Raw genomic sequence first — 25,664 nt, forward strand, 5'->3', positions numbered from 1 at the left:
CCTCTCTGGACGTCCGCGGGTGACCAGCAGGTTATCCACCCGAATGGACAGGTTCACCAGCTGGTCGAAGGTGAGGGTGGTATCCCTGCAGGCCAACTCCCGACGGACATCCTTGCGCAGGCTGCAGCGGTAGTGGTCGATAAGGGCCCTGTCGTTCCATCCCGCTCCTGTGGCCAGGGTCCGAAATTCCAGGGCGAACTCCTGGGCGCTCCTTGTCCCCTGCCTCAGGTGGAAGAGACATTCACCCGCCGCTCTACACTCGGGCGGGTGGTCAAAGACTGCCCAGAAGTGGCAGGTGAACTCCTCAAAGTCGTCCAACGCTGCATCTACTTCTCCCCACACGGCGTTAGCCCACTCCAGAGCTCTCCCCGAGAGGCATGAGATGAGAGCGGACACCCTCTCCCTTCCCGAGGGAGCCGGGTAAACGGTGCCCAGGTATAAGTCCAGCTGTAGCAGGAAACCCTGGCACCGTGCCGCCGTCCCATCATACTCCCTGGGAAGGGCGAGACGCATCCCACTGGGACCGGGTACAGGAGGGACGAGTTGTGGTAACCCCTGTTCTGCTGGTGGAGGCGCTGGCGGGACTCTCTTTCTCTCCCAGCGGTCCATGGTCTGAACTACGCAGTCCATCGCGAAGCCGAGATGTTGTAGCATCGCCACGTGTTCTCTGATGCGCTCCTCAACTCCTATACCCGGGGTACCTGTTCCTGCTGACTCCATGGTGTGGTGTGGAATTCTGTTAGGTATGCTTAACTGGCTGTAAGGGAGTCAGGCGCAGGAGAGCAGAAGTTGGGTAGCCAATGGAGCCTTTTATTTCGGCGAACAAAACACACAGCACTAAGAACACTAAACACAATATGGGTTGACATAACACAATGTGGGTTGGCATAACCCAGCGCAACCAGTCTAGCGTGCACATACACGAAACAACAAACAATTCCACATACAGACATGGGGGGAACAGAGGGTTATATACATGTCTAATACTGAGGGGATTGAAACCAGGTGTGTAGGAAAACAAGACAAGACAAATAGAATAATGAAAGGTGGATAGGCGATGGCTAGAAAGCCGGTGACGTCGACCGCCAAACGCTGCCCGAACAAGGAGAGGAACCGACTTCGGCGGAAGTCGTGACATGAACACTGTCGTGTATTTTAATGTCACGATGGCGAGAAAAGGGTGTTTTTAATATTGATTAAGTAGTATCCTCTTGAGTGAAGTCCTATTTTCCTGCATTCTAAGAGCAGTGTATGAAACATATATATTTTTATTTTTTATTTCACTTTTATTTATTAACCAGGTAGGCTAGTTGAGAACAAGTTGTCATTTGCAACTGTGACCTGGCCAAGATAAAGCAAAGCAGTTCGACACATACATATATATATACTTATTTTAAACCGGCCTTGGCCCTCAAACCAGTCCACGTGCTGCACTATTGTCAATCCACCCCGTGAGCAAATCATTCCACCCCCATCTTTCAAGCTGTATCACTTCGCATCAAGACAGCGAGATAAATAAATCTAACAATTTCCTCAACTGCCGCCGACATGTCATCCACCAGCGAGAGCAGGTACGATAAATAAACGACTACATGATATTAGGCTGGGTCAGAAGGAATAAACCTTAATCTATCACCTCATAAACATGTTTCGACTATTCGAATTAACCATTAACTCGGGCACAACCAGATCATTGCCATAGCAACGGCGATCAATTCTGGTAGAGAATTTGAGATTTCAGTGAGAAAGCGCAAGAATTATGTGGCGGCAGTAGCTCTCGTTTCTGATAACGCCCCCGGTCAAAGTTTCAGGAAGATAGCCAAAACGTCCTTCCCATATAATACAAGGTGGATTGAAGGAAATAGACTACAGATAGCCAGTTTGAATTCGATGAGAGTTTACCTATATTGCACACAATAAAACCACGCTGCAGCCAAAACACTGCAGGCTATGCAGGCACAATATTAGGCTATAAACCTATTCTCTTAGAAAAAGGGTTTCAAACGTGTTCTTCGGGGGACCCAATAGGTAGTTGTGTAAAGTACTGAAGTAAAAATACTTAAATGTACGACTTAAAATGGTCCAAGTCACACACTTATCAAGATAACACCCTGATCATCCCTACTGCTTCTGATCTGGCAGACTCACTAAACACAAATGCTTCGTTTGTGAATGATGTTAGAGTGTACCCCTGGCTATCCATAAATTAAAATCAACAAGAAAATTATGCCATCGGGTTTGCTTAATAAAAGGAATGTGAAATTATTTATACTTTTTATATTTTTATTTTTATATTTTTAAATTAAATTAACTTTTCTCACTTAAGTATATATAAAACCAAATACATGTAGACTTTCACTCAAGTAGTATTTTACTGGGTCATTTTCTATTAAGGTATATTTACTTTTACTCAAGTATGACAATTGGGTACTTTTTCCACCACTGTCCCTTGCCGGTTCCACGTAAACCCCTTTTGGTTCCAGGTATTACCATTTTGGGTTCCATGTAGAACCCTCTGTAGAAAGGGTTCTACCTGGAAACCAAACCGGTTCTATTTGGAACCCTTACCTACCCTAACCTAACCATAATCCTTAATAGTGTGCAATCTTTTTGTAAATACATTATAAATAGTTGAATATGGACCGTATTAAAGTGTAACTGTCTATTTAGCATACAAACTACAGAGGCTGCTCACCCAACAAAAAACAATGCTAAAACATGTAGGATTCAGAGTACATGCCTCTCTAGGCTGCTCCTGAGAGGAAATACTGTATATCAGGGCTTTTCGTTGTAGCCTACATTAGGCTAGGCCTGTTTGGTATTCAAATGCTCTGAACGAGGCTGCTGTGCTGTGGTCGGTCCTTCTTCTGTATTCATAGCACAAGGGACAGGGACTTTGCCAGAGCGACCGTCAGGACCTTCGACAGCTCTGTGTAGGAGGGAAGGCATGGGGCGATCTTGGGCAATCTAGTTTCCCCTGTTGCGCACTCTGTGCTCATTGTTTGTTTTCTAGTTTCTTAGTATTTTTCTGGTTTCTCAGACATGAGCAGTCATGCAAGTTGAGCCTGTGGATGCCCCATGTGGCAGGTGATTTTTTTTTACTGATAACTAGATGCAAAGAATTCCAGTAGTCTGGTCTTTCTGGTTCAACACACATGTGAGTGGTGATGTGTGTGAGTGTATGTGTGTTTGTGTGTGTGCATCCCCTGTGTGTAGTGGAAAATAGCTATTTTACATTTTCGGGAAATCAAAGTCATCATAATCTTTGGGCAACAAAAATATATTACTGACTTGCCCAATGGGCAAATGTCTTTGAGGCCTGAATGTCAATTCCTGCATTCTATGGGATGAACGATACTAGAATATACTACTTGCTTCTTTTGCTTGTTTAGTTCACCTTAACCTAGTAGGCCATTGTTCCCTTTCCTATAGCCCTTCCTCTAGCTACCTTTTCTTGCCATCTCTCACTCATTACTGCCTTTAAGAGCTCTATACACCGAGAGAGAGGGAGAGCATTAACCACACTGACCCATTACAGCATTTATGAGCTCTGTACACGGAGAGAGAGGGAGAGCATTAACCACACTGACCCATTACTGCCTTTAAGAGCTCTATACACCGAGAGAGAGGGAGAGCATTAACCACACTGACCCATTACTGCCTTTAAGTGCTCTATACACTGAGAGAGAGGGAGAGCATTAACCACACTGACCCATTACAGCATTTAAGAGCTCTGTACACGGAGAGAGAGGGAGAGCATTAACCACACTGACCCATTACTGCCTTTAAGAGCTCTATACACGGAGAGAGAGGGAGAACATTAACCACACTGACCCATTACTGCCTTTAAGAGCTCTATACACTGAGAGAGAGGGAGAGCATTAACCACACTGACCCATTACTGCCTTTAAGAGCTCTGTACACGGAGAGAGAGGGAGAACATTAACCACACTGACCCATTACTGCCTTTAAGAGCTCTATACACATTTACATTTACATTTAAGTCATTTAGCAGACGCTCTTATCCAGAGCGACTTACAAATTGGTGCATTCACCTTATGACCTCCAGTGGGACAGTAGTGCATCTAAATCTTTTCAGGGGGAGGGGGGGTGAGAGGGATTACTTTATCCTATCCTAGGTATTCCTTAAAGAGGTGGGGTTTCAGGTGTCTCCGGAAGGTGGTGATTGACTCCGCTGTCCTGGCGTCGTGAGGGAGTTTGTTCCACCATTGGGGGGCCAGAGCAGCGAACAGTTTTGACTGTTACACTGAGAGAGAGGGAGAGCATTAACAACACTGACCCATTACTGCCTTTAAGAGCTCTATACACTGAGAGAGAGGGAGAGCATTATTAACCACACTGACCCATTACTGCCTTTAAGAGCTCTATACACTGAGAGAGAGGGAGAGCATTAACCACACTGACCCATTACTGCCTTTAAGAGCTCTATACACTGAGAGAGAGGGAGAGCATTAACCACACTGACCCATTACTGCCTTTAAGAGCTCTGTACACGGAGAGAGAGGGAGAGCATTAACCACACTGACCCATTACTGCCTTTAAAAGCTCTATACACTGAGAGAGAGGGAGAACATTAACCACACTGACCCATTACTGCCTTTAAGAGCTCTATACACTGAGAGAGAGGGAGAGCATTAACCACACTGACCCATTACTGCCTTTAAGAGCTCTGTACACGGAGAGAGAGGGAGAACATTAACCACACTGACCCATTACTGCCTTTAAGAGCTCTATACACTGAGAGAGAGGGAGAGCATTAACAACACTGACCCATTACTGCCTTTAAGAGCTCTATACACTGAGAGAGAGGGAGAGCATTATTAACCACACTGACCCATTACTGCCTTTAAGAGCTCTATACACTGAGAGAGAGGGAGAGCATTAACCACACTGACCCATTACTGCCTTTAAGAGCTCTATACACTGAGAGAGAGGGAGAGCATTAACCACACTGACCCATTACTGCCTTTAAGAGCTCTGTACACGGAGAGAGAGGGAGAGCATTAACCACACTGACCCATTACTGCCTTTAAAAGCTCTATACACTGAGAGAGAGGGAGAGCATTAACCACACTGACCCATTACTGCCTTTAAGAGCTCTATACACCGAGAGAGAGGGAGAACATTAACAACACTGATTGCTCTCTTCAATGGCTTCTCATGTCAGAGAACTCTAGTCAACTCCATCCCCACAGACCATCTCTCTCTCTCTGTCTCTCTGTCTCTCTGACCCTCTCTGTCTCTCTGTCTCTCTGTCTCTCTGTCTCTCTGTCTGTCTGTCTGTCTGTCTGTCTGTCTGTCTGTCTGTCTGTCTGTCTGTCTGTCTGTCTGTCTGTCTGTCTGTCTGTCTGTCTGTCTGTCTGTCTGTCTGTCTGTCTCTCTCTCTCTCTCTCTCTCTCTCTCTCTCTCTCTCTCTCTCTCTCTCTCTCTCTCTCTCTCTGTCCTTGCCTTCAGGACAGAGTGAGAGATGTCTACTCACCCAGTGAATTGAATTGATCGAATTTGATGAATTTCTCAAGCCATTCCACCCCCCATGACCAAGGCTATCACAAGAGCGTTTATCCCTGCTGGCTGACGGGGCCAGAGGGATGGGGGTTTATTTACGCATTCTAACCCTCCGATCAGGCTTCAGGGCCCACTTGTTGGAAGTGCATGTGTGTGTATGCACACACACTCATACATCACCACCCACGCGTGTGTGTTGAGTATCGCATTTTGATGTGTGTGTAAGGGACGTCTTGCTTGCTGTGCTCTAGTGGATTTGCTTATGGAGGCCTCTCAGACTGTGATTCATCACCATCCTGCCAAGTTACCCTGCCCAGGGCCTGAGCTAAACGCTCCACTGCAGGAGTGGGACAAAACTGCATTTACACCCCCCAAATCCTTCCCTTTGCCCCTAACCCTTCACTGTTGTCCCTTTCTTTCTTCTCCCTCTCGCTCTCTCTTTTTCTCGCTATCTCTCTCCACTTCGCAGGTACACCTATGAGCAGTACAAGGAGACAGCTGATTGGCTGCTGGAGCGTACGACTCACATGCCCAAGGTGGCCATCATCTGTGGTTCTGGACTGGGAGGGCTGGCAGACTTACTGGAGAATAGTGTAGCCTTCCCTTATAAAGACATCCCTCACTTCCCTCAGAGCACAGGTACAGTATACACACACAACCTTGAGGACTTCTTATCTCTGACACTGTGTTGTGAGTCTGTAGCTTAACATCATCTTCACCTCACATGACTACATTGCATAATAAAGTTCTAAAGCCATGTCATCAACATTGGTCCCAGGTGACATCATTAATGAGGGAACATGGTGAGTAGTTGGGGGGTAGCTGGGTTGTTTTCCTACTCAGACGTAAGCTCTGGGGTACAGGGCTTAATCACCCCTCAGGGGGTAGGGGAACTGGCCCTGCCACTGAGACACACAGGGAGAGGCCCACCTACTAAACACACACACCAAACTCCACCATACTGCACACCAGGTAGACTGGTCTGTTAGTGCTTTGACCTGCAACTTGACCCCCTTTCCTCATCTGTCTGCCTTAATCCCATCCCATGTAGGGTAACATACCTGTGTATGTATGTGTGTTTGTGTTTGCGTGCGCGTGTGTGTGTGCAACACCTCGTCGGACCCAAATCTGGCAAGGAAGTTGGTGTATTTTAGTGTGAATGTGCCAGTGCACCACAAGCTGCCGGTGGCACCTTAATTGTAGAGGACAGACTCCTAGTAATGGCTGGAATGGAATTATGGAATGGTATCAAACACATCAAACACATGGTTTCCATGTTGTTGATACCATTCCATTCACTCCATTCCAGCCATTATTGTTAGCCGTCCTCCCCTCAGCAGCCTCCTGTGCCGTGCACGTATTTGTGTATCGCTCTCTTTTTCTCTCCCTCTTTCTATCAGTGCCAGGCCATGCTGGGAATCTGGTGTTTGGGGAGCTGCAAGGGAAGGCCTGTGTTTGTATGCAGGGCAGGTTCCATTACTATGAGGGCTACAGCATCGCCATGGTTAGACTGCCTCTTCCGCTCTGAAACACAAGGCAACACACATACAGTACATACCATGCTGTGTATGCTATGCTTCCCATAAAAAGTATTTTGAAGATAAATTGCTGTAAAATAAAGACATGCAGTAAACATAGGTCCTGCTTAGACAGTATCAGTTACATGAGCTCGTTACATAGTACTGTATTGGATTCTGCTGTGTCGCTGTCCAACATGAAGCTCCTAGACTATGACCACAGGGCTGGCAGATGACATTATAGTTGGGACAGCAGTGGGGCTGCTGAGTCCTAAGTAAAGACAGCTGATTAATGTGATGATGCTCTCTGTCACTCCAAGACATTGTAATGGTGTAGGTCCACTCTGACTGCTGAAGTACTGTATATTCTGTGTGTTGTGCAGGTGACGTACCCGGTGCGTGTGTCTACTCTGCTTGGGGTGGAGACGTTGATAGTGACCAACGCTGCAGGAGGACTGAACCCTAAGTTCAATGTTGGTGACATCATGTTGATCAGAGACCACATCAATATGCCTGGCCTGGCCGGCATCAACCCTCTGAGGGGACACAACGATGACAGGTGAGACACCTAAACTATGAGACAGTCAAACAGGTCCCTTTGATCATCAGTGAGCCACCCAAACACTGAGGCCAAATGACCATAAATGACACCCTATTCTATGGGGTTCTGTCCTATGCACTTTGTACTATATTGAGAATAGAGTGTAATTTGAGATTTGTCATGTTTGAGTCTGAACTAGCAATTCAAGTGCCTCTAAGCAGTCATCACTAAGCCACTGATAATGAGATGTCGATAACCTAAATGGAGTTATGGCGGTAATGAGTCACTGCTCTGTGTGTGTGTGTGTGTGTGTGTGTGTGTGTGTGTGTGTGTGTGTGTGTGTGTGTGTGTGTGTGTGTGTGTGTGCGCGAGTGTAGGTTTGGTGTGCGGTTCCCCTGCATGTCGGATGCGTATGATGCAGACCTGGGCCGTTTGGCTCGAGAGGTGGCGGAGGAGCAGGGCTGTTCCTCTTTCCTCCAACAGGGGGTGTACTGCAATGTGGGCGGCCCCGCCTTCGAGACAGTGGCAGAGAGCAAGATACTGCTGAGCCTGGGGGCAGACGCTGTGGGTGAGTACAAAACACTGATTTATGGTCAGCTTTCAGATCTGTGCTAAAGGGAAACTTGTACCTTCAGGGAGCACATCAGGCCTCTGATGTGTATACTGTCTTCTGACTGAGGAAATGGAGAAGGCTCTCCCCAAGAGCACTCCATCTGAAAGAGAGCGACCCGGCTCTACGTATTCTACTGGTTTGTGACTCACTGACACCGCCCCCCGGGTAGAGGGGAGTAAAGCAGCTAAAGAACGAACACACAGGAACTTTATTTAAACACACTGAGGAAGATGTACATGGGGGATGTACATGGGGATGAAAAGTGGGAGGGGTTGTGGAATGGTAGTGGATTTTGGGCATGCGCACCATCCCACAAGTCCAGAGATATTATTGAGTCCAGTTGTTGATGGGCAGAGACCTGCTTAAGGGAGACTGCAAGTATTGTGTGACCTGTATAATCAAGAGGATGGGCAAATGTCCGGCCACCTACTAACCTCCCTAGCAACCAACCAGGGCACATCTCACACAGGTCAGGGAGAGTTTGAAAGGCAGGTTTATGGGGCCCCCTAGACTCTAAGGCTCCAGTTGTGGGTGATGGGGAGTGGAGTGTGAAGCTCAGGGTTGTGAGGTGCTAATACCAGTCACTGGATTTTGTAATACTATCTAACCAATGACACCATCAATAAAACACAGACACACACACATGAAGAGGTGCATGCAGCTAGAAACAGTATTAGGAACAAACAAACGGATGTTAACAGAAAATGTCAGGTACTCCTCTCTCTCTAACACACAACATCAGGTGACATCCCACTGGGCACACACAATCAACATTGTTTCCATGTAATTTCAATGAAACCAACGTGGAATAGACGTTGAATTGACGTCTGTGTCCAGTGTGATATCTATGCCAATGGGGTCAGCTTCAGGGGTCACAGTTCAATTGATCTGAACCCTGAGTGGTGTCTCAGTTAGAGGGTAACAGGTTGACAGGGAGGAAGCTGTACATGTTATCCTTTGACATATCTAATTTTCTAGGTCTCCCCTCCCCCTATCTTTCCCTTCCCCTCTTTATCTCCTGTCTTTACACACCCACACCCTCCTATTTCACTTTCTTTCTCTCCCTCTGACCTCTCCTTTTTAACTCTGTCTTGCTCCCTGTCTCTCGCTCCCTCTCACTCAGGTATGAGTACAGTGCCAGAAGTGATTGTGGCTCGTCACTGTGGTCTGCGTGTGTTTGGCCTGTCTCTCATCACCAACCGCGTGGTGTCAGAGTATGGCAGCCAGGACCGCGCTAACCATGAGGAGGTGCTGGAAATCACCCAGCGACGCACACAGGACCTGCAGAAACTCATCATCAACCTCCTGGCCCGAATATAGATACACACACTATCTGATAGTGATGTTCAATTTCTTTTTGATTTATTTCACCTTTATTTAACCAGGTAGTTCTAATTTACAACTGCAACCTGGCTAAGATAAAGCAAAGCAGTTCGACACATGCAACAACACAGAGTTACACATGGAATAAACAAACATACAGTCAATAATACAGTAGAAAAAGTCTATATACAGTGGTGGCAAATGAGGTAGGATACGGGAGGTAAGGCAATAAATAGGCCATGGTGGCGAAGTAATTACAATATAGCAATTAAACACTGGAATGGTAGATGTGCAGAAGATGAATGTGCAAGTAGAGATACTGGGGTGCAAAGGAGAAAGATAAATAAATACAATATGGGGATGAGGTAGTTGGATGGGCTATTTACAGATGGGCTATGTACAGGTACAGTGATCTGTGAGCTGCTCTTACAGCTGGCGCTTAAAGCTAGTGAGGGAGATATGAGTCTCCAGCTTCAGTGATTTTTGCAGTTTGTTCCAGTCATTGGCAGCAGAGAACTGGAAGGAAAGGCGGATGAAGGAGGAATTGGCTTGGGGGGTGACCAATGAAATATACTTGCTGGAGCGCGTGCTACGGGTGGGTGCTGCTATGGTGACCAGTGAGCTGAGATAAGGTGGGGCATTACCTAGCAAAGACGTATAGATGACCTGGAGCCAGTGGGTTTGGCGACGAATATTAAGCGAGGGCCAGCCAACGAGAGCATACAGGTCGCAGTGGTGGGTAGTATATGGGGCTTTGGTGACAAAACGGATGGCGCTGTGATAGACTGCATCCAATTTGCTGAGTAGAGTGTTGGAGGCTATTTTGTTAATGATATCGCCAAAGTTGAGGATCGGCAGAATGGTCAGTTTTACGAGGGTATGATTGGCAGCATGAATGAAGGATGCTTTGTTGCGAAATAGGAAGCCGATTCTAGATGTAATTTTGGATTGGAGATGCTTAATGTCAGTCTGGAAGGAGAGTTTACAGTCTAACCAGACACCTAGGTATTTGTAGTTGTCCACATATTCTAAGTCAGAACCATCCAATACTGTCAGTATAATAAAAACTAAGGACAGCTTGAATCAGAGAGATACGAGTGTATCTGATTCCACACCCTGTTTTCCAAATCAGTATTTGTGAGTTATTAATATGTGCCTGAGATTGAGAGGACTTGGAACTCAACTCCACCTTATTATTGTCCACAACTGATTATTCTTTCTTAAGTAATATCTTATTTTCTTGAAAAAGCTGACACTGATATTCCATTCAGTCGAAAGTCCTTTTTGTAACTATCTTTCTAAAAATAAATGAATATATTATATTATAGTACTGTTATCTGTTATTGTACTGACAGTATTGACAATTTTAATTGATTCATATAAAAGTTTTTATTCTATGAACATAATGCCTCTTTCTGCTGTTGTTGCCTTGCTTTATAACCCTGCATCTCTTCTGAAACACTCTTGTGAAATAAAAGGCACCATTCCAATCATGTGTGTCTACCTCCATGTTCAACTGCTTTTAAGTTCCTCAATCTATTCATCAAATGGTTTGGTAAGTTAAACCAGTATTGCTTCTCTGATCATGCTACTTCGAAAGAGAGAGAGGAAGAGTGGGAATGGGGAGATGGAAAGATGCTAGAGTAAGTCTCATTGATCCAAGCAGGAGATGTTCTGGTGAAACTACAGAAGACAAGAAAGGTATTGTCATCAATAACATGGATCAATAACCAAATGGAGAGAGGGAGGGAGTTAGAAGGATAGTGAGGAACTAGAGAGAAATGATGAAGGGAGAAAAGGAGAGTATTGCAGTTGCATAGAGGGGATGACGGGCAGGATCTACTGTAAGCAATATGACCTCTTGCTTTAGGATGAACTCCCTGAACACCCACCCTAAACACACACATGCCTAATGGACACACACACATGTCACGCATACTCTCATCCCACGTAGCTCTACCCCAGCTATGGAGTTAAAAAAAATATATATTTCAAAAATGAAATTAAAATGGTCTGAAAAGCCTGTTATACACCTGCCCACCTCCTTTATGCCCCCTCCCCCATGTCCCCTATTGTGTTAAAATATGCACATCATTTTTTATTAATATCTATCACATTCTAGCCATTTCATCCTCACTCTAATTTACATTTAAATGCTAAATATGCAGGTGACATTTTTTTTTAAGGACGTTACCCTGAAAATTTACTTTCAAATGATCCATGGGGGGTGCAGTGAGAGTGGCATGCTAAAATAATACCCTCACCTTATCAGCAGATTAAATGTAATGGCCTTTCTGATGAGCGGATGGTTAAATAAAGGGAGTAGGTCTGAGGATCACTGTACAGTATGTGTGTTAGTGCATGCATACATGCGTGTGTGGGATATTTTTGTGTTCAGGTAAACCTTGCGTGAGGATTTAATGGACATATTCACGTGAGAGCTGATCAGTGGTCCATCTACTCTAACTACTACACCCTACTCTCTCTTCCAATCTCTCTATCGCTCCCTCTCCCCCCTCTATCTCTCCTCTCCCCCCTCTCTCTCTCCTCTCCCCCTCTCTCTCTCCTCTCCCCCTCTCTCTCTCTCCTCTCTCCCCTCTATCTCTCCTCTCCCCCCTCTCTCCTCTCCCCAGAGAGATCAGAGCAGAGGGAAACACTCCTATATACACGGTCTAATTATTATTCATACAGTATAGATTTCACAACAGGGGTCCACACACACACTCTCTCTCTCGCTCTCTCTCTCTCTATCTCTCTTAATTTCACTCTAATCAATACACAACACTGCTATGTGGAGATAAAATGCTTTTCTCTCTCCATTTCCCCCTTGAAATTCCTCTCTCTCTCTCTCTCTCTCTCTCTCTCTCTCTCTCTCTCTCTCTATCTCTCACACGCACCTTCAGGCTTTATCGAAGCTGCTGGAGCCTCAAATAGAAAGAATGGGAGAAGAAAATAGATAAAGGAGGAGTGGGGATATCCCCCATACCAGAGCCTAAAGACGCTTTATTATACTTTAGTGGCAGTACAGTATAGTCGTCCTACTGGGTGATGTGATTTGTGCCAGCTATGAGGTTGAATGGCCAAGGAGTCTGAGGAGAAACTTAAATCGAAACAGACCCGATAGAAGAGCGCAGGAGATGAGGCAGTGAGAGAGGGATGCATTGATGGATGGGGGGATAAAATGGGAGTAAATTAGGAATGGTGAGAGTACAGTCTTTTTTCAAAGTGATACTTGATAAGTACAGTAAGATCAATGGTGAGGAATTTGTTAGAGCAGAGAGATAAATACTCGTTACCAGAGCATGTACACACACACTCACGCACACGCACTCGCACACACGCACACACACACACACACACACACACACACACACACACACACACACACACACACACACACACACACACACACACACTTAGTTGGATTCCTACTGTCTTCCTGAGGTGTTGGCCTGTTTGATGGGACAGACTATGTGATGGAATGCTTTGATGTAATTTTTGGCTCATGAGTGCCAGTATATGGGGCCTTTCTCTGTATGATTATATTTCCATAATTCCAATCAACAGAGAGAACTGCCCGTGTTATTCTGTATGGACAGAGCCTGCATGGACAGTGCCATTGAGTATCTCTCATCCCTCTGGGGGCAGTGACAGATCAGTACAGCTCCTGCAGGCTCTCACACTCCTTGGCTCAGAGTACATGCGGGTTCAGAGCCTCTGCGCCCCCGTTCTGTCAGCGTGAAAAGTGCATGCGCCGCGGGGGGGTTTAAAAGCCCCGGCTGAGTGCGAGCCGCTGACAGTTTGGAGAGGATCTGGATCAGACTGGGAACAAGTTAACTCCGGAAGAAGAAGAAAAAGCAGCAGCGACTGAACGATGGCGAGTCAAGCACAGCAGCCCCCTCATCTCCACCTGGCAGAGCTCACCGCGGCGCAGTTTCTCGACATCTGGAAACATTTCGACGCAGACGGTCAGTACTGCTACGGCCAGGGTTTAAACTTGGGCAGGACTGGACTATGGGCATATCATAGGAGTAGGCTGGTTGTAAATTCAGAATGGTTGGATAGTTAAAAATTTATAGGCTAGTGCTTGGTGGGACAGAGAAAGTGAGCAGATGTGATAGATGAGGGTAGGAAGTCCTGTGTGTTGTACTGCGGGACAGAGGAGCATATGGGTTGTTATTTAAACAGCGTCTTGGGAATCTTGGCTGTGATTGTCAGTCAGAGGTCCCTGTGCCCTGTACCCTGTTCCGTGATCATGCACTAATGGAAAGATTTTTAACTTGACACTCCTTTTTTTAACTTTAATTGCACAATTAGCATATTGAAGTTGTATAAAGGGGCATTTGTGGGGTTTGTAGATATTTGTTGCAGAACTGTCAGGTAAGGAAACATATTTTGAAGTAGCAAAGTAGAAAAGCATTTTCAAATAGTTCAGTTTGTGCATTTTTCCCACACGAGCGTTATATGAGATTTCAGTCGACACGTAGACTACATATAATCCCCTATAACCATATTTGTTATTCATCATTTTATTTTAGTTCCCCAGTTTACGCATCAAACCGCGCCAAGCTGTGGAACAGAAGGGCGCTGCTTTGGACCACATTTGTGGCACTATTTTCTGTGCGTAAAACACGAAAGTCTAATACAGCACTACATTCTTTGAGGGTAAACATGCGTTGTTCTTGCTAGATCATTTATTATATAGAGTGGTGACGTGTGTGCAAAACGGAGTGGATGTTTTTAGCGCTGTTTGATCGCTGTGAATTATATATGTGCCTGGCTTGTAGCGACCCCAACGAGGCAACCGGATCCGCGCGTCTCCTATGAATGAATCTACAGTAGCCTATGTCATCACCGGGGCTTCTGCCAGGCGCGGTGTATTGACAGGCAGCTTTCCGTGTCCGGTCTGGGAATGGGAAGGAGTGGAGCGGGAGAGAGAAGGGGGGTGCACGCACTAGATACTGGGCGGTTATGGGTGTGACTGACTGCAAATCGATGGCCTAGTCGCGGGTATGGTGTGCGTCACTGTGCGCTAGAGCTGGTCTCCGTCACACAGCACTCAAAGGTGATCATGAAAGGTTATAAACAGTGATTATAACAGCAGCTATACGAGTTGCTAAATCACATGACCCTCAGTATCTCTCATTTACGTTTTTGGATTTGAATATATTGCATGGTATAGCACTGCGTTTTCTTTCTTTAATCCATCCATGCATTCATTTCTGCACTGCGCAAAGCATGTTGAATCCTTCTCCCCCATCCCATGGTGGTCCCTTAGGGCCGTTGGAGACGTTCTGCTTGGCAACAAAACGCTGGGCTAGGCCCGTTTAGACTTACTGAGGGCTCTACTAAACAAGCGCCTGTTGAAGTGTGTAAAGATGTGTCAATAAATCTGTGACATTGTGCAGGCTTGACATGTTTCCGCCCCATAGCGCTCACTCTGAGCTCTGCAGCCTCTCACCTAGAGCGTGTAAACAGTCACACCTGAGCAAGCGCATGGATTCTCCGAGCCGCTCGAAAACACTCCACTGCCCCAGCCGAGGGTTAAATCCGCCCACCGGGTCAACTAAGCCATATGCATCCCTGGCGTGCACTGGACCGGAATGGACCTAGAAGTAGTAGAGCCAGGGATGAGGAATGAGTGCAATTACACACACACACACACACACACACACACACACACACACACACACACACACACACACACACACACACACACACACACACACACACACACACACACACACACACATACACTTTAATTCCACAAATTATAGTTTGTGGAATATAAAAATAGGTCTCACTGTTCGCTGTGAATACATGAATGCACCTAAGGCTTTTCAGGGAAGTCGTGCCAGTGATCCATCTGTGGGAGGCAGAGGTGGTTAACAGAAACATATTGTGCCAATCTATGTCCATAGTCTCATACATGATAAAGTGGGACTAGAACTGGGGTAGTGGAGCATGCTTTTCAAGAATCATAGATTTTATTTTTCGGGCACTGTCAATGACGCGTTTCAGATTTAAAACTTCAGATGATTCACTCTTAGGACAGGCCTTGTATGGTGTGTGCGTGTGTGTTATGGTTTGTGCAGAATGTGTCTGTGTGTGGACTAGAGAATAGGCCTATGATATTTGGGAAGCGCATGCATTATTCCACTCTTCACACCAAATATTATTACACGCAAGGAAACAAGACATCTTTGTCTAACATAACTGGAAAATGTATGAACAGGTTCAAGCCTTTTGGGGCCCTATACGAGATTTGGTTGGGGGGCCTACCACCTCGCTGGTCAAATATTTTAGTGGCTCCCCACTTGACCACGGAAATATTTATACATTTTTTAAGTTAATTTCCTGTAATTCCACACATTTTGCCATAAGGCATAGGCATTTTGTCATTTTAAAGCAAGTTTTCTGCAATTGTACACATTTTGCCATAGGACGAAAAATAAACTATAGCAAATGTCTAACTAATTTCATGCAATTTTATTTGTGAGTGAGAGTGGCAAACAAAATCAATGGGGGCCCCCTAAAGGGCAGGGCCCCTATGCACATGCCCTTCGTTCCCGTTCGGTAATTTATTTATTATTACCACAAATTTAGATAGCAGGGTAGACTAATTTACCAATCTAAAAATGCGTAGCTTCTCGGGCTAATTGACCGACTGTCAGTGACTGACATAACAAGAGGAAAACTGCTGATGCACAACCACATTTCGAAATTGCGCTTTGTGTATTCTGCTGTTCAAATTCTCAACAGTAAGAATTAGTTCCTTTTTGGGTCAGGGGCCCCCTACGTCCCGTAGACAAACCGCCTATGCCCAAGTCCGGCCCTGTGTAAAGACATGGGCATAATTCACATTAAATCCTCACATTGGGAAGAGCAATTAGAATTGTTTGTGATGGTCTGCACATATCTAGCATAATATCCACTGGTCTCTGGTGAAACTTCTTTACACAGTTAACCAGCCAACTCATTCACTTCCCTCCCACACAGTACAGGAATATGTTTAGTTGTGCTTCTGTGGAGTGATGACATGTTGATATAGAGAGGAGACAGCCCTCAGTCCCTCCACCTGATGGGCTGATTTATTTACATACACAAAGCTTTGTGTTTCTGCAGTGATTTGCTTACATCTCAAAGACCAGCCGAGCCGATGCACAGATGGTGATTTACCTATCAAATACAAAACACAAAGTTAAAAGTTTTACGTTGAAAGTTTTATTAGTTAGTACGGGATACGTATTGTATACATCGTCCAACGAAATGCTTACTTACAGGTTCCTTTTCTACAATGCAACAACGATAAAAAAACAGTAAAATTAATAAGAATAAAAACAAAAAAGTGAGCCTGTTGATATTAGACCACATGCTTCGAAACAGTCTGCCTGAAGGTAAGGGAGAGAACAGCTCGTGGCTGGGGTGTGTGGGGTCCTTGATGATGCTGAGTGCCTTCCTCAGGCACACTTTCAAGTAGACGTCTTGGATGGGTGGAAGCATGGTCCCAGTGATGCACTCAGCCGTCTTCACTACCTGCTGGAGGGCTTTGCGGTCGTGGACGGAGCAATTCCCATACCAGGCCGTGAATCAACCGCTCAGGACGCTCTTGATGGTTCAGCGGTAGTATTTGGAGCAACATGTCAAATTTCTTCAGCTGCCTTAGGAAGTAGAGGTGCTGTTGCACCATTTTGACAAGAGTGGTAGCGTTGTTGGTCCAAGAAAAGTCCTCTGTGATGTGGATGCTGAGGAACATAAAACTAGTGACTCTCTCTACTGCAGCCCCGTTGATGTGGATCAGGGCATGTTCCCTCCTCTGCTTCCTGAAGTCAACAGTCAACTCCTTTGTTTTGCTGACAGTGAGGGAAAGGTTGTTGTAATGATGTCACCACAATGCCAGTTCACTTATAGCCTCCCTATAGGTGAACTAGTCATTGTTGGTTATCAGGCCTACAACTATCGTGTTGTCAGCAAACTTGCTGTACACCATGCGTAGCCAGTCACATGCCTGTCATGTTTGTGAATGTTGCTACAGAATATCTAGTGCCCCAATAAACATCTACCTGACCCCCCACTGTCAATCCCCCAGGCACAAAGCCATTCCACCGTGAATATGTTTCTAATGCCTTCTGAGCTGCAGGCGATACCTGTTTTTAAATATCATTCTGTGGCAACATTACCAGAGAATATCCACACTTCCCATTCATAAATGCCACCCTGATCTGCCTAAAGTTTCCAGATGCGAGCAGTGCTTTGGTCATGTGACTAATGCAGAACCCCTACCTTCTCCCAACATTGAGCTAACTACAATAATGTAGTTCCCTCTCTTTACTCCCCCTCTCTCTATTGCTGCATCTCCTAGCTATCTCTTCCCATTCTCTCTCTCTGTTTCTCCTTTTCTATCTGCCTGTAGGGTGGTGTGTGATGTGTTTTTCTCCCGTGTGTGTTTGATGGCCTCTGAGTGTTTCTCTCATCTCCCCGATGGGGGAACTCACAGAGCACAGACCTGGGGGAACTCATAGAGCACAGACCTGGGGGAACTCATAGAGCACAGACCTGGGGGAACTCATAGAGTACAGACCTGGGGGAACTCATAGAGCACAGACCTGGGGGAACTCACAGAGCACAGACCTGGGGGAACTCACAGAGCACAGACCTGGGGGAACTCACAGAGCACAGACCTGGGGAAACTCACAGAGCACAAACCTGGGGGAACTCACAGAGCACAGACCTGGGGAAACTCACAGAGAACAAACCTGGGGGAACTCACAGAGCACAGACCTGGGGAAACTCACAGAGCACAAACCTGGGGGAACACACAGAGCACAAACCTGGGGGAACTCACAGAGCACAGACCTGGGGGAACTCACAGAGCACAGACCTGGGGAAACTCACAGAGTACAAACCGTTAGAGATCTGATCGGCCAAGACAATTAGGAGCTTGTTATAATCTCAATCAGCCTTAAGTATCTACAGCATGTGGGTTGCCCCTACAGTGTGCACACACACACACACACACGTACACACACACACACACACGCACTTACGCACGCACGCACGCACGCGCACGCACACACACACACACACACACACACACACACACACACACACACACACACACACACACACACACACACACACACACACACGCACACACACACACACACACACACACACACACACACACTTATCAAGTATCAAATCTCTTTCCCCTCTCCATCATTTTCTTCCCCGTCAATTCCACTATCATTTTATTCCTATGGTGCTATGACACAATAAGTCACATTAAGCCCCTGCCCTTTCAGATCCCTCCCTCCGATCTACCCTCCATTTCTCTCCTCCTCCCTCAATCTCATCCTCCCATCAGATACTGGGCCTGATGGTTTTGCTGGGATATCAGATTAATCCTAGTAAGGACCAGGGAGCTCAGCAGTGTGCGTGTGTTGGATATAAATATGTGACTCAATGTTATGCTACTGTACTCCTGTGGGAGTCGTGTTGGCCAGATGGACAATATCGTGTGACTGTAGCATTAGGCTAGATAATGAGAGTGTTTTTGTCAAAATGTTTCCATATCGTTTAGAGTATGCAAACAGTCATGGTGGTGCTATACAACACTTGAATCTCTGGACTCCTTGTGGACTCGTTGTTCTGGACTTTCATTGAGCTACTTGTTTAGTAAATGGCTTAAAAAATGCCTCCATATTGAACCCTGTTTTTTTTTTACAGTAATGAAACATACTACATACCAGGGTTCTATCTCAATTCACATCAGCTGTATTGGAGAAGAAGGTCCAAGGTCCCTCCCCTTACTTTTTTCTCCAATAGGATTTGCGAAGGAGGTGAGGAGAGAGGAATCAAGAAAGATAAATTGAGAAAGTGCCATGTAACTATTATGTTTTCCACAGGTTCAAAAGTCAATGTAATTCCCATCTCACTGATCCCAGGAATGACCTTTAACCCTTGGGTATGTTCTACAGGAAATGGCTACATCGAGGGAAAGGAGCTGGAGAACTTCTTCCGGCAGCTAGAGACCGCGCGGAGAGGAACAGGCGTGGTGAGTGGGTTTGAATACTTTGAAAATGCATCCTTCCTTCCTGCCTTAAAGTGAGTGACTGACTCCATCCTAGTCGAGGCAACCTTAAACATTGTATTTAAATGAGAAAATGGTCCACTTTACTTGACTGTCATCATCCATGGTATATTCAGGCTTCTAGATAGGCTAATAGACTAGACAATTTGACATAATATGCTATAACAACTCATTATCATAGAGAGTCGTTAGGTAGGAAGTCTCTGTTTTAGTCGTTTTTTATTTATTCTGTGTGTTTGTGTGTGTGTTTGCCTATTCAAGGATCCCACACATGCTGCCTTTAGAGAGAAAATGAAGGAATTCATGATGAAATTTGACAAGAATGCAGACGGAAGAATCGAGATGTCAGAAGTAAGACTCATACTGTACACAAGCACATTCAAACTCCTCTGTTGAAATGTCTGCTTACTTTTTATGTTTACCTCTGATGCTATATCTGCATATATGTTATTTGTTTTGTACACAGTGTTGTTGTTGAAATCCGCTTTAATATTGAGTTGCTAGCCAAGTGTACTAATCCTCTCTCTCTATATTTTCTCTCTCTCTTTTTCTCTAGTTAGCTCAGATTCTGCCCACAGAGGAGAATTTCCTGCTTTGTTTCAGAACATTTGTGGGATCCAGTGCAGAATTCATGGCGGTAAGTTGTGTGTGTGTGTGTGTGTGTGTGTGTGTGTGTGTGTGTGTGTGTGTGTGTGTGTAGGCCCACTGCACTGTACAGTATATCTATCACTAAAGATGACTCCTGCTATCATTGCTCTCCGATACAGATAACTTTTTGGTGTATTGCTAAGTCTGATCACTTCGTCCCATACACAAAAACCAACACACATCCATCCACACACACACAGAATCAATTCCAAGAGAGCTTAGAAATATCAGGGAAACAGGCATCTCCTTGTCTAAAGTGTTTTATATCTAGAAATAACTAGAGAGAGAAAGAGAGAGAGGGAGGGGGGCTCCTTTTAACTGTTCTCTGTTGGTGGAGACACGCAAAGTAAGGAGAAGAGAGGATAGACAGAAGGAAGGGGTTTTGCAGTGGTCCAGTGTGCTGGCTACCCTGTGTTAAAAGTGGAGGGGGGAGGGGAACACAGAAGCTATTCTCAGACTGCCATACATTATGGATTGGTTGCAGGCTTACTGCAGGAGAGTGGGGGGTGGGGGAGGGGTGATGTAGTTTGGGCATCCATCTTTGATAAGGTTTCACTCTAGACACGGGTCAGCTGGTAGATTATAACACAAATTATATACTTTTCTGTCTCACTCTCATCCTCTTCTATCTCCGTCTGCCTACATTCTCTCTACCGATTATAGCATCATGACTTTTCCACTTGTTGTTAAAGTAAAGAGGGTTTTAAGGCTTTAGAGTTCTTAATCTCTGTGTTTAAATGCATGTGTACTGTGTTGTAATGAGATGTTAAAAATGCTCTGTCTACAGGCATGGAGAAGGTATGACACTGATCGCAGTGGATACATCGAAGCCAATGAACTGAAGGTAAACAAATGTGTCAAGCTTTTAAACATTCATAACCTTCATTCGTCAATTTCCAAGGACTTGTGCTTGTTGTCAGAGGATGACCCCTGAGCACTCATCCTTAAACTTTAATGTTGGGTCATTGAGCCAGTTACCAGTGGGGTAACGAGGATCTGTCTTCCTCAGGGTTTCCTGTCAGATCTTCTGAAGAAGGCCAACAGACACTACGATGACAAGAAACTCAACGAGTACACACAGACAATCGTGAGTGTGACACACATACTGTACATGTGTACACAAACACATAGGTTTAACACCGTGTAGTAATGTTACGCCACTCACTGTTGCATTTCACTCTCCAGCTGAAGATGTTTGATCTGAACGGTGATGGGAAACTGGGCCTGTCTGAAATGGCCAGGTGAGTGTATGTGTGTCTTGTTCACTGAGAGACTCTCTGTGTTATACTTAAATCCATTTTGAAGTAAAGAATCTGAATGTGAATGATTTTCTTTTATCTCATTTAAGGCTGCTGCCGGTTCAGGAAAATTTCTTGCTCAAGTTCGAGGTGAGACCACACCCACACACCCCACCCCCACACCCCACACACAAAATCCTTTAGGAATTGGGGCAATGTAGTCATTTGTGAAAGAGTCGGTCACTATGTGAATTAAAGCAGTCTTGACTATAACCCTAAGGTAAAGGTCATACAATATGTATGTAGGCAGATCTATGGTACAATTCAGCTTTACTGCTTTCACTGTACGAGGATTAAACTGTTTATCACACACACACACACACACACACACACACACACACACACACACACACACACACACACACACACACACACACACACACACACACACACACACACACACACACACACACACACACACACACACCTGTCTATCAGTTCTGCAGGCCCGTTAATGAAACCAGTTAGACTCCAGTTTGTGAGGAACAGATGCAGGCATTCCCAGGGTGCTACAACTCAATATTAGGAAGGTGTTCCTAATGTTTGGTGAACTCAGTGAATATATATCATATACAATAGATATTATTTTTTTCCTTTCCTTTCACTGTTTTTTCCGTCTCTCCAGGGATGCAAGCTTTCAGCAGAGCAGTTCAACATAATTTTCACCTTCTATGACAAGGTAAATGAGCACAGTAGACATATTTACAGGGAGGGTGTGTGGGTGGGAGAATGTGTGAGAGAGATTGTTTGTATCCCTGTCACTCAAGCTACAAGCTCCATGCAAATGGTCACTTTCACAGGTAAATACTCCAGACACACCTGCGTCTGTATCATTTATTTTGTTAGTGTTACCTTGGTAACCTTCCCAGTAGCGGTGCATGGGTTAAATGAAGGGGGAAGCCAATCCAGACAAAAAAGCCATATTACAACCTATGTGTTGTGATAACTGCGTTGTTTGCTCTATAACCTGTTAGTTCATATGCCTTGACATCGTGATATATAGGCCTAAATGCCGAGACAATAATAAGACAGTGGCAGAATAAATTCAACCACACATTTGTTTCATTACAAAACCGGAGAGCAACATCTGTCCACAGAACATATTGCATGTAACAGTTACATGACCTACAGCATAGTCAAGCAAGGTACATTTTTGGACTACTAAACAACTATCGATTTAGAACCACAGAGAGTTATTGCAAGATACAAAGAAAACAGGAGCTGCCTGTCAATGTTACTGATTTATGTGTGTGTGTGTGCCTAAACGGTCTATGATTCTGTCATACAGTACACACTTTTAGTTTTTGTTGTCCTAGGCTATCTTGCTAAAATACTTGCTCGCTAGCTTCCTTTCATAGACAACAATACACCAGGCCAGCTAGTTAACATTAGCATACTACACTCTTTGAAAAAAAATATGCTATCTAGAACCTAAAAGGGTTCTTCGGCTATCCCCATAGGAGAACCCTTTGAAGAAACATTTTTGGTTCCAGGTAGAACCTATTTGGTTCCAGGTAGAACCCTTTTGGGTTTCATGTAGAACCCTTTCTAAAGGCCTCTTGTGGGGGCAGCCGAAGAACCCTTCTGGAACCCTTTTTTCTAAGAGTTTACATCTAGCTACATGTTGAACTTCCATCCTCTCAGGTCAGGTGCACAATGTATGAATTTATGGATGGATCAGAATCCCCATTATAATCATTGGCCAGTACAGAGAATTAAGTAAAACCACAAGTCCAAATCCCTAATTTAGGAAAGGGCCGAACACAACGAGATGCAACAATTCAAGTTTTTTTCTGTCATTAATGACATTTGGCTTTGGCTTGTGATGTGATTGGTCTAAAGCCAAATCCAAACTGGCTTCCCTTGACACTTTTTTTAATGGTGAGCTAGCACCATTCACAGCTGAGCTCCCTCAGTTTAGCTTAAAGCTGATTTACAATTATTTAATGTATTTTTTATCAAGGGAGGCCAAATGCTCGCTGGCTTCCCTTGAATTCAATGCTATGGGTGGCAACAATGTCATACTCTTTCTGACCAGAGAGCATCAGATAGATACTCTACACATACTGAGACAGAGGGGAGCTGTTAGGTTTGCTCGGATGCTTTCTCCGGTGAGATATATTCATTTCAGCCTCTTGTGAATTGAAGGAAATTTATGAAACACGGAGCGACGAAATATGTATTTTTTCTTGGTCAACTTTTTGGGGAAGCCTGGCTTCCCTTGGCATCCATGAATACATGCCACTGAACCTTCCACAAAGAAAACAGTACAGTAGGGAAGATGTGTACAGTACAGGAGTCTCATACTAATGCCTTTGTACTGACTGAATTGGCAGTTGGTCTGTGAATGATTGATCTTACCTGTGTATACTCTGAGTGGGAGGATATCTGAGTGTTTGATTGTTCTTTTAATGAGAATATGATACAAGATGCCCAGCCCCTTTCTGTTGTTTCACTGTTTTTCATTGTTTCACTAGGATGGAAACGGTTACATCGATGAGCAGGAGCTGGATGCACTGCTGAAGGACCTACATGACAAGAACAAAATGGTAAAGAACAAGAGACTTCACTTATATACTGACTCATCTTTTGATTAGTTGATTGGTTGATTATGTCATACTGCACCTGGAGTGTTTACAAGATCAGAGGGGGGTAGGAAATGTTTCTTTGCGACCGGGAACTAGGCAAAAGCCTTTAGGGGATCATGACCCAAAATCCCAAGAAAGTTCTAAAAAAAAGTCCTTGGGACGTCCCTGGGACCAATCGGGAACTAGACAAAACCTCCAAGGGACCATAAGACAATGTCCTGACGACTTCAGGCGACCATTTTGTGAAGTCCTGGTGACGTTCTAATGGCTCATTATTGTTTACAGGGTAGACACCATAGTTAATGATATCATTGGTTGAGGCACTAGCACTCACTGTTTCTCTCCCTGTTTCTCTCCCTGTTTGCTGTAGGAGTTGGACTCGACCGGTCTGGTGGGCTATAAGAAGAGCATCATGGCTCTGTCCGATGCGGGGAAACTCTACCGCACCGAGCTGGAGATCGTCCTCTGTCGCGACTCCACACTGTGATCTTTCACCTCTGAACCCTGACAACCCCCCACTGCCCCCATCCTGGCATTACTAGGTGCATGTATGCCCCCTCCTCCACTCCAACATCTGTAGAGTGAAAGTGAATGTCCACTTGAAGGCATAAGCAAGACCCTCAGCCCAACTGCCCCACTCTGTTTAACTACCTGTCCCTTACTATGCCCCACCTCACCTCCCCCTTATCGCAGCGTGGCGCTACCTGATGATGTCATCAGCGTCCGCAGCTTTTTTGTTCTTTTTTTTTACATGCAATTCTATAGTGAGTTAATACATGTGGAAATAATAGAAGGAATATACGATATGACTATTTATTTGAATGCATATACATTTTGCCTGAATGTCCTTTATACTATACTCCCTAAGCCTACTCTTTGTTTTTTTTACAGTTCGCCTGTAAATCTCTCTCTCTCTCTTTTTCTATTTACCTCTAATCTCAATGCCCACTCCCGCACTATTCGTTTCAGTCTGTTGCCTTGTTTTTGAATTGGGTTTAGGCTCGTACTGTTTTAGTGGAGATATTATTGAGAGCATCAATAAATATAGCTGATGATCACTTATGTCTCTGCCTTACTCACAACCACAGGGCCAAACTGTCTCTATCCTAACCATGGGATCTCAGTCTGCTAAACTTCTATATCAGCCTATACATCTCTATAAATGCATAGTTAAATCTGTTTCTATGAAGACTTAATCTTGGCCAGGCAAAGGAGAGCTATTTTTCTTTGCCAGCATAATGTGTTTCCTGTGAAGATAACATTTCCAATACAGATGTTGGGAGCAGGCGCGTTATCTCCCTGAGCACTCCACTCTCGCTGTTCTAATCTCCAGTTGAAAGCCAGCTTGATGAAGGGAGCCTGCACACTCCATTTTTCATAGATGAGAACTTTCAGAGGTGCTTATCTGTCTCTATGGCACACTACGAACACTGAGTGGGTCAAGGCTGGAGGGGAGGGATATGAGTGGAGTTAAACAGCCATTCTCCAACACCTGCTAGTAGACTAGTCCTACCATA

The 25,664-nt window shown here is 45.0% G+C and overlaps 2 protein-coding genes across 2 annotated transcripts; both read left to right on the forward strand.

Moving 5' to 3' along the window:
• Nucleotides 1-1,548: 1,548 nt before the first annotated feature.
• On the forward strand, nucleotides 1,549-11,010 carry LOC115112334 (purine nucleoside phosphorylase-like). Its single transcript, XM_029639340.2, has 6 exons — nucleotides 1,549-1,571; nucleotides 5,996-6,165; nucleotides 6,927-7,030; nucleotides 7,427-7,602; nucleotides 7,962-8,152; nucleotides 9,321-11,010. Exons 1-6 carry the CDS (start codon nucleotides 1,549-1,551, stop codon nucleotides 9,515-9,517), a joined length of 861 nt encoding a protein of 286 aa, XP_029495200.1. The 3' UTR covers nucleotides 9,518-11,010.
• A 2,280-nt stretch (nucleotides 11,011-13,290) lies between these two features.
• LOC115112338 (calretinin-like) lies at nucleotides 13,291-25,205 on the forward strand. Its single transcript, XM_029639343.2, has 11 exons — nucleotides 13,291-13,488; nucleotides 19,501-19,577; nucleotides 19,875-19,964; nucleotides 20,170-20,250; nucleotides 21,049-21,105; nucleotides 21,271-21,348; nucleotides 21,447-21,502; nucleotides 21,610-21,649; nucleotides 22,185-22,238; nucleotides 24,037-24,108; nucleotides 24,518-25,205. Exons 1-11 carry the CDS (start codon nucleotides 13,395-13,397, stop codon nucleotides 24,632-24,634), a joined length of 816 nt encoding a protein of 271 aa, XP_029495203.1. The 5' UTR covers nucleotides 13,291-13,394; the 3' UTR covers nucleotides 24,635-25,205.
• The last annotated feature ends 459 nt before the right edge of the window (nucleotides 25,206-25,664 follow it).

The sequence above is a fragment of the Oncorhynchus nerka genome, linkage group LG28 (assembly GCF_034236695.1).
Source record: "Oncorhynchus nerka isolate Pitt River linkage group LG28, Oner_Uvic_2.0, whole genome shotgun sequence".
NCBI lineage: Eukaryota > Metazoa > Chordata > Actinopteri > Salmoniformes > Salmonidae > Oncorhynchus > Oncorhynchus nerka.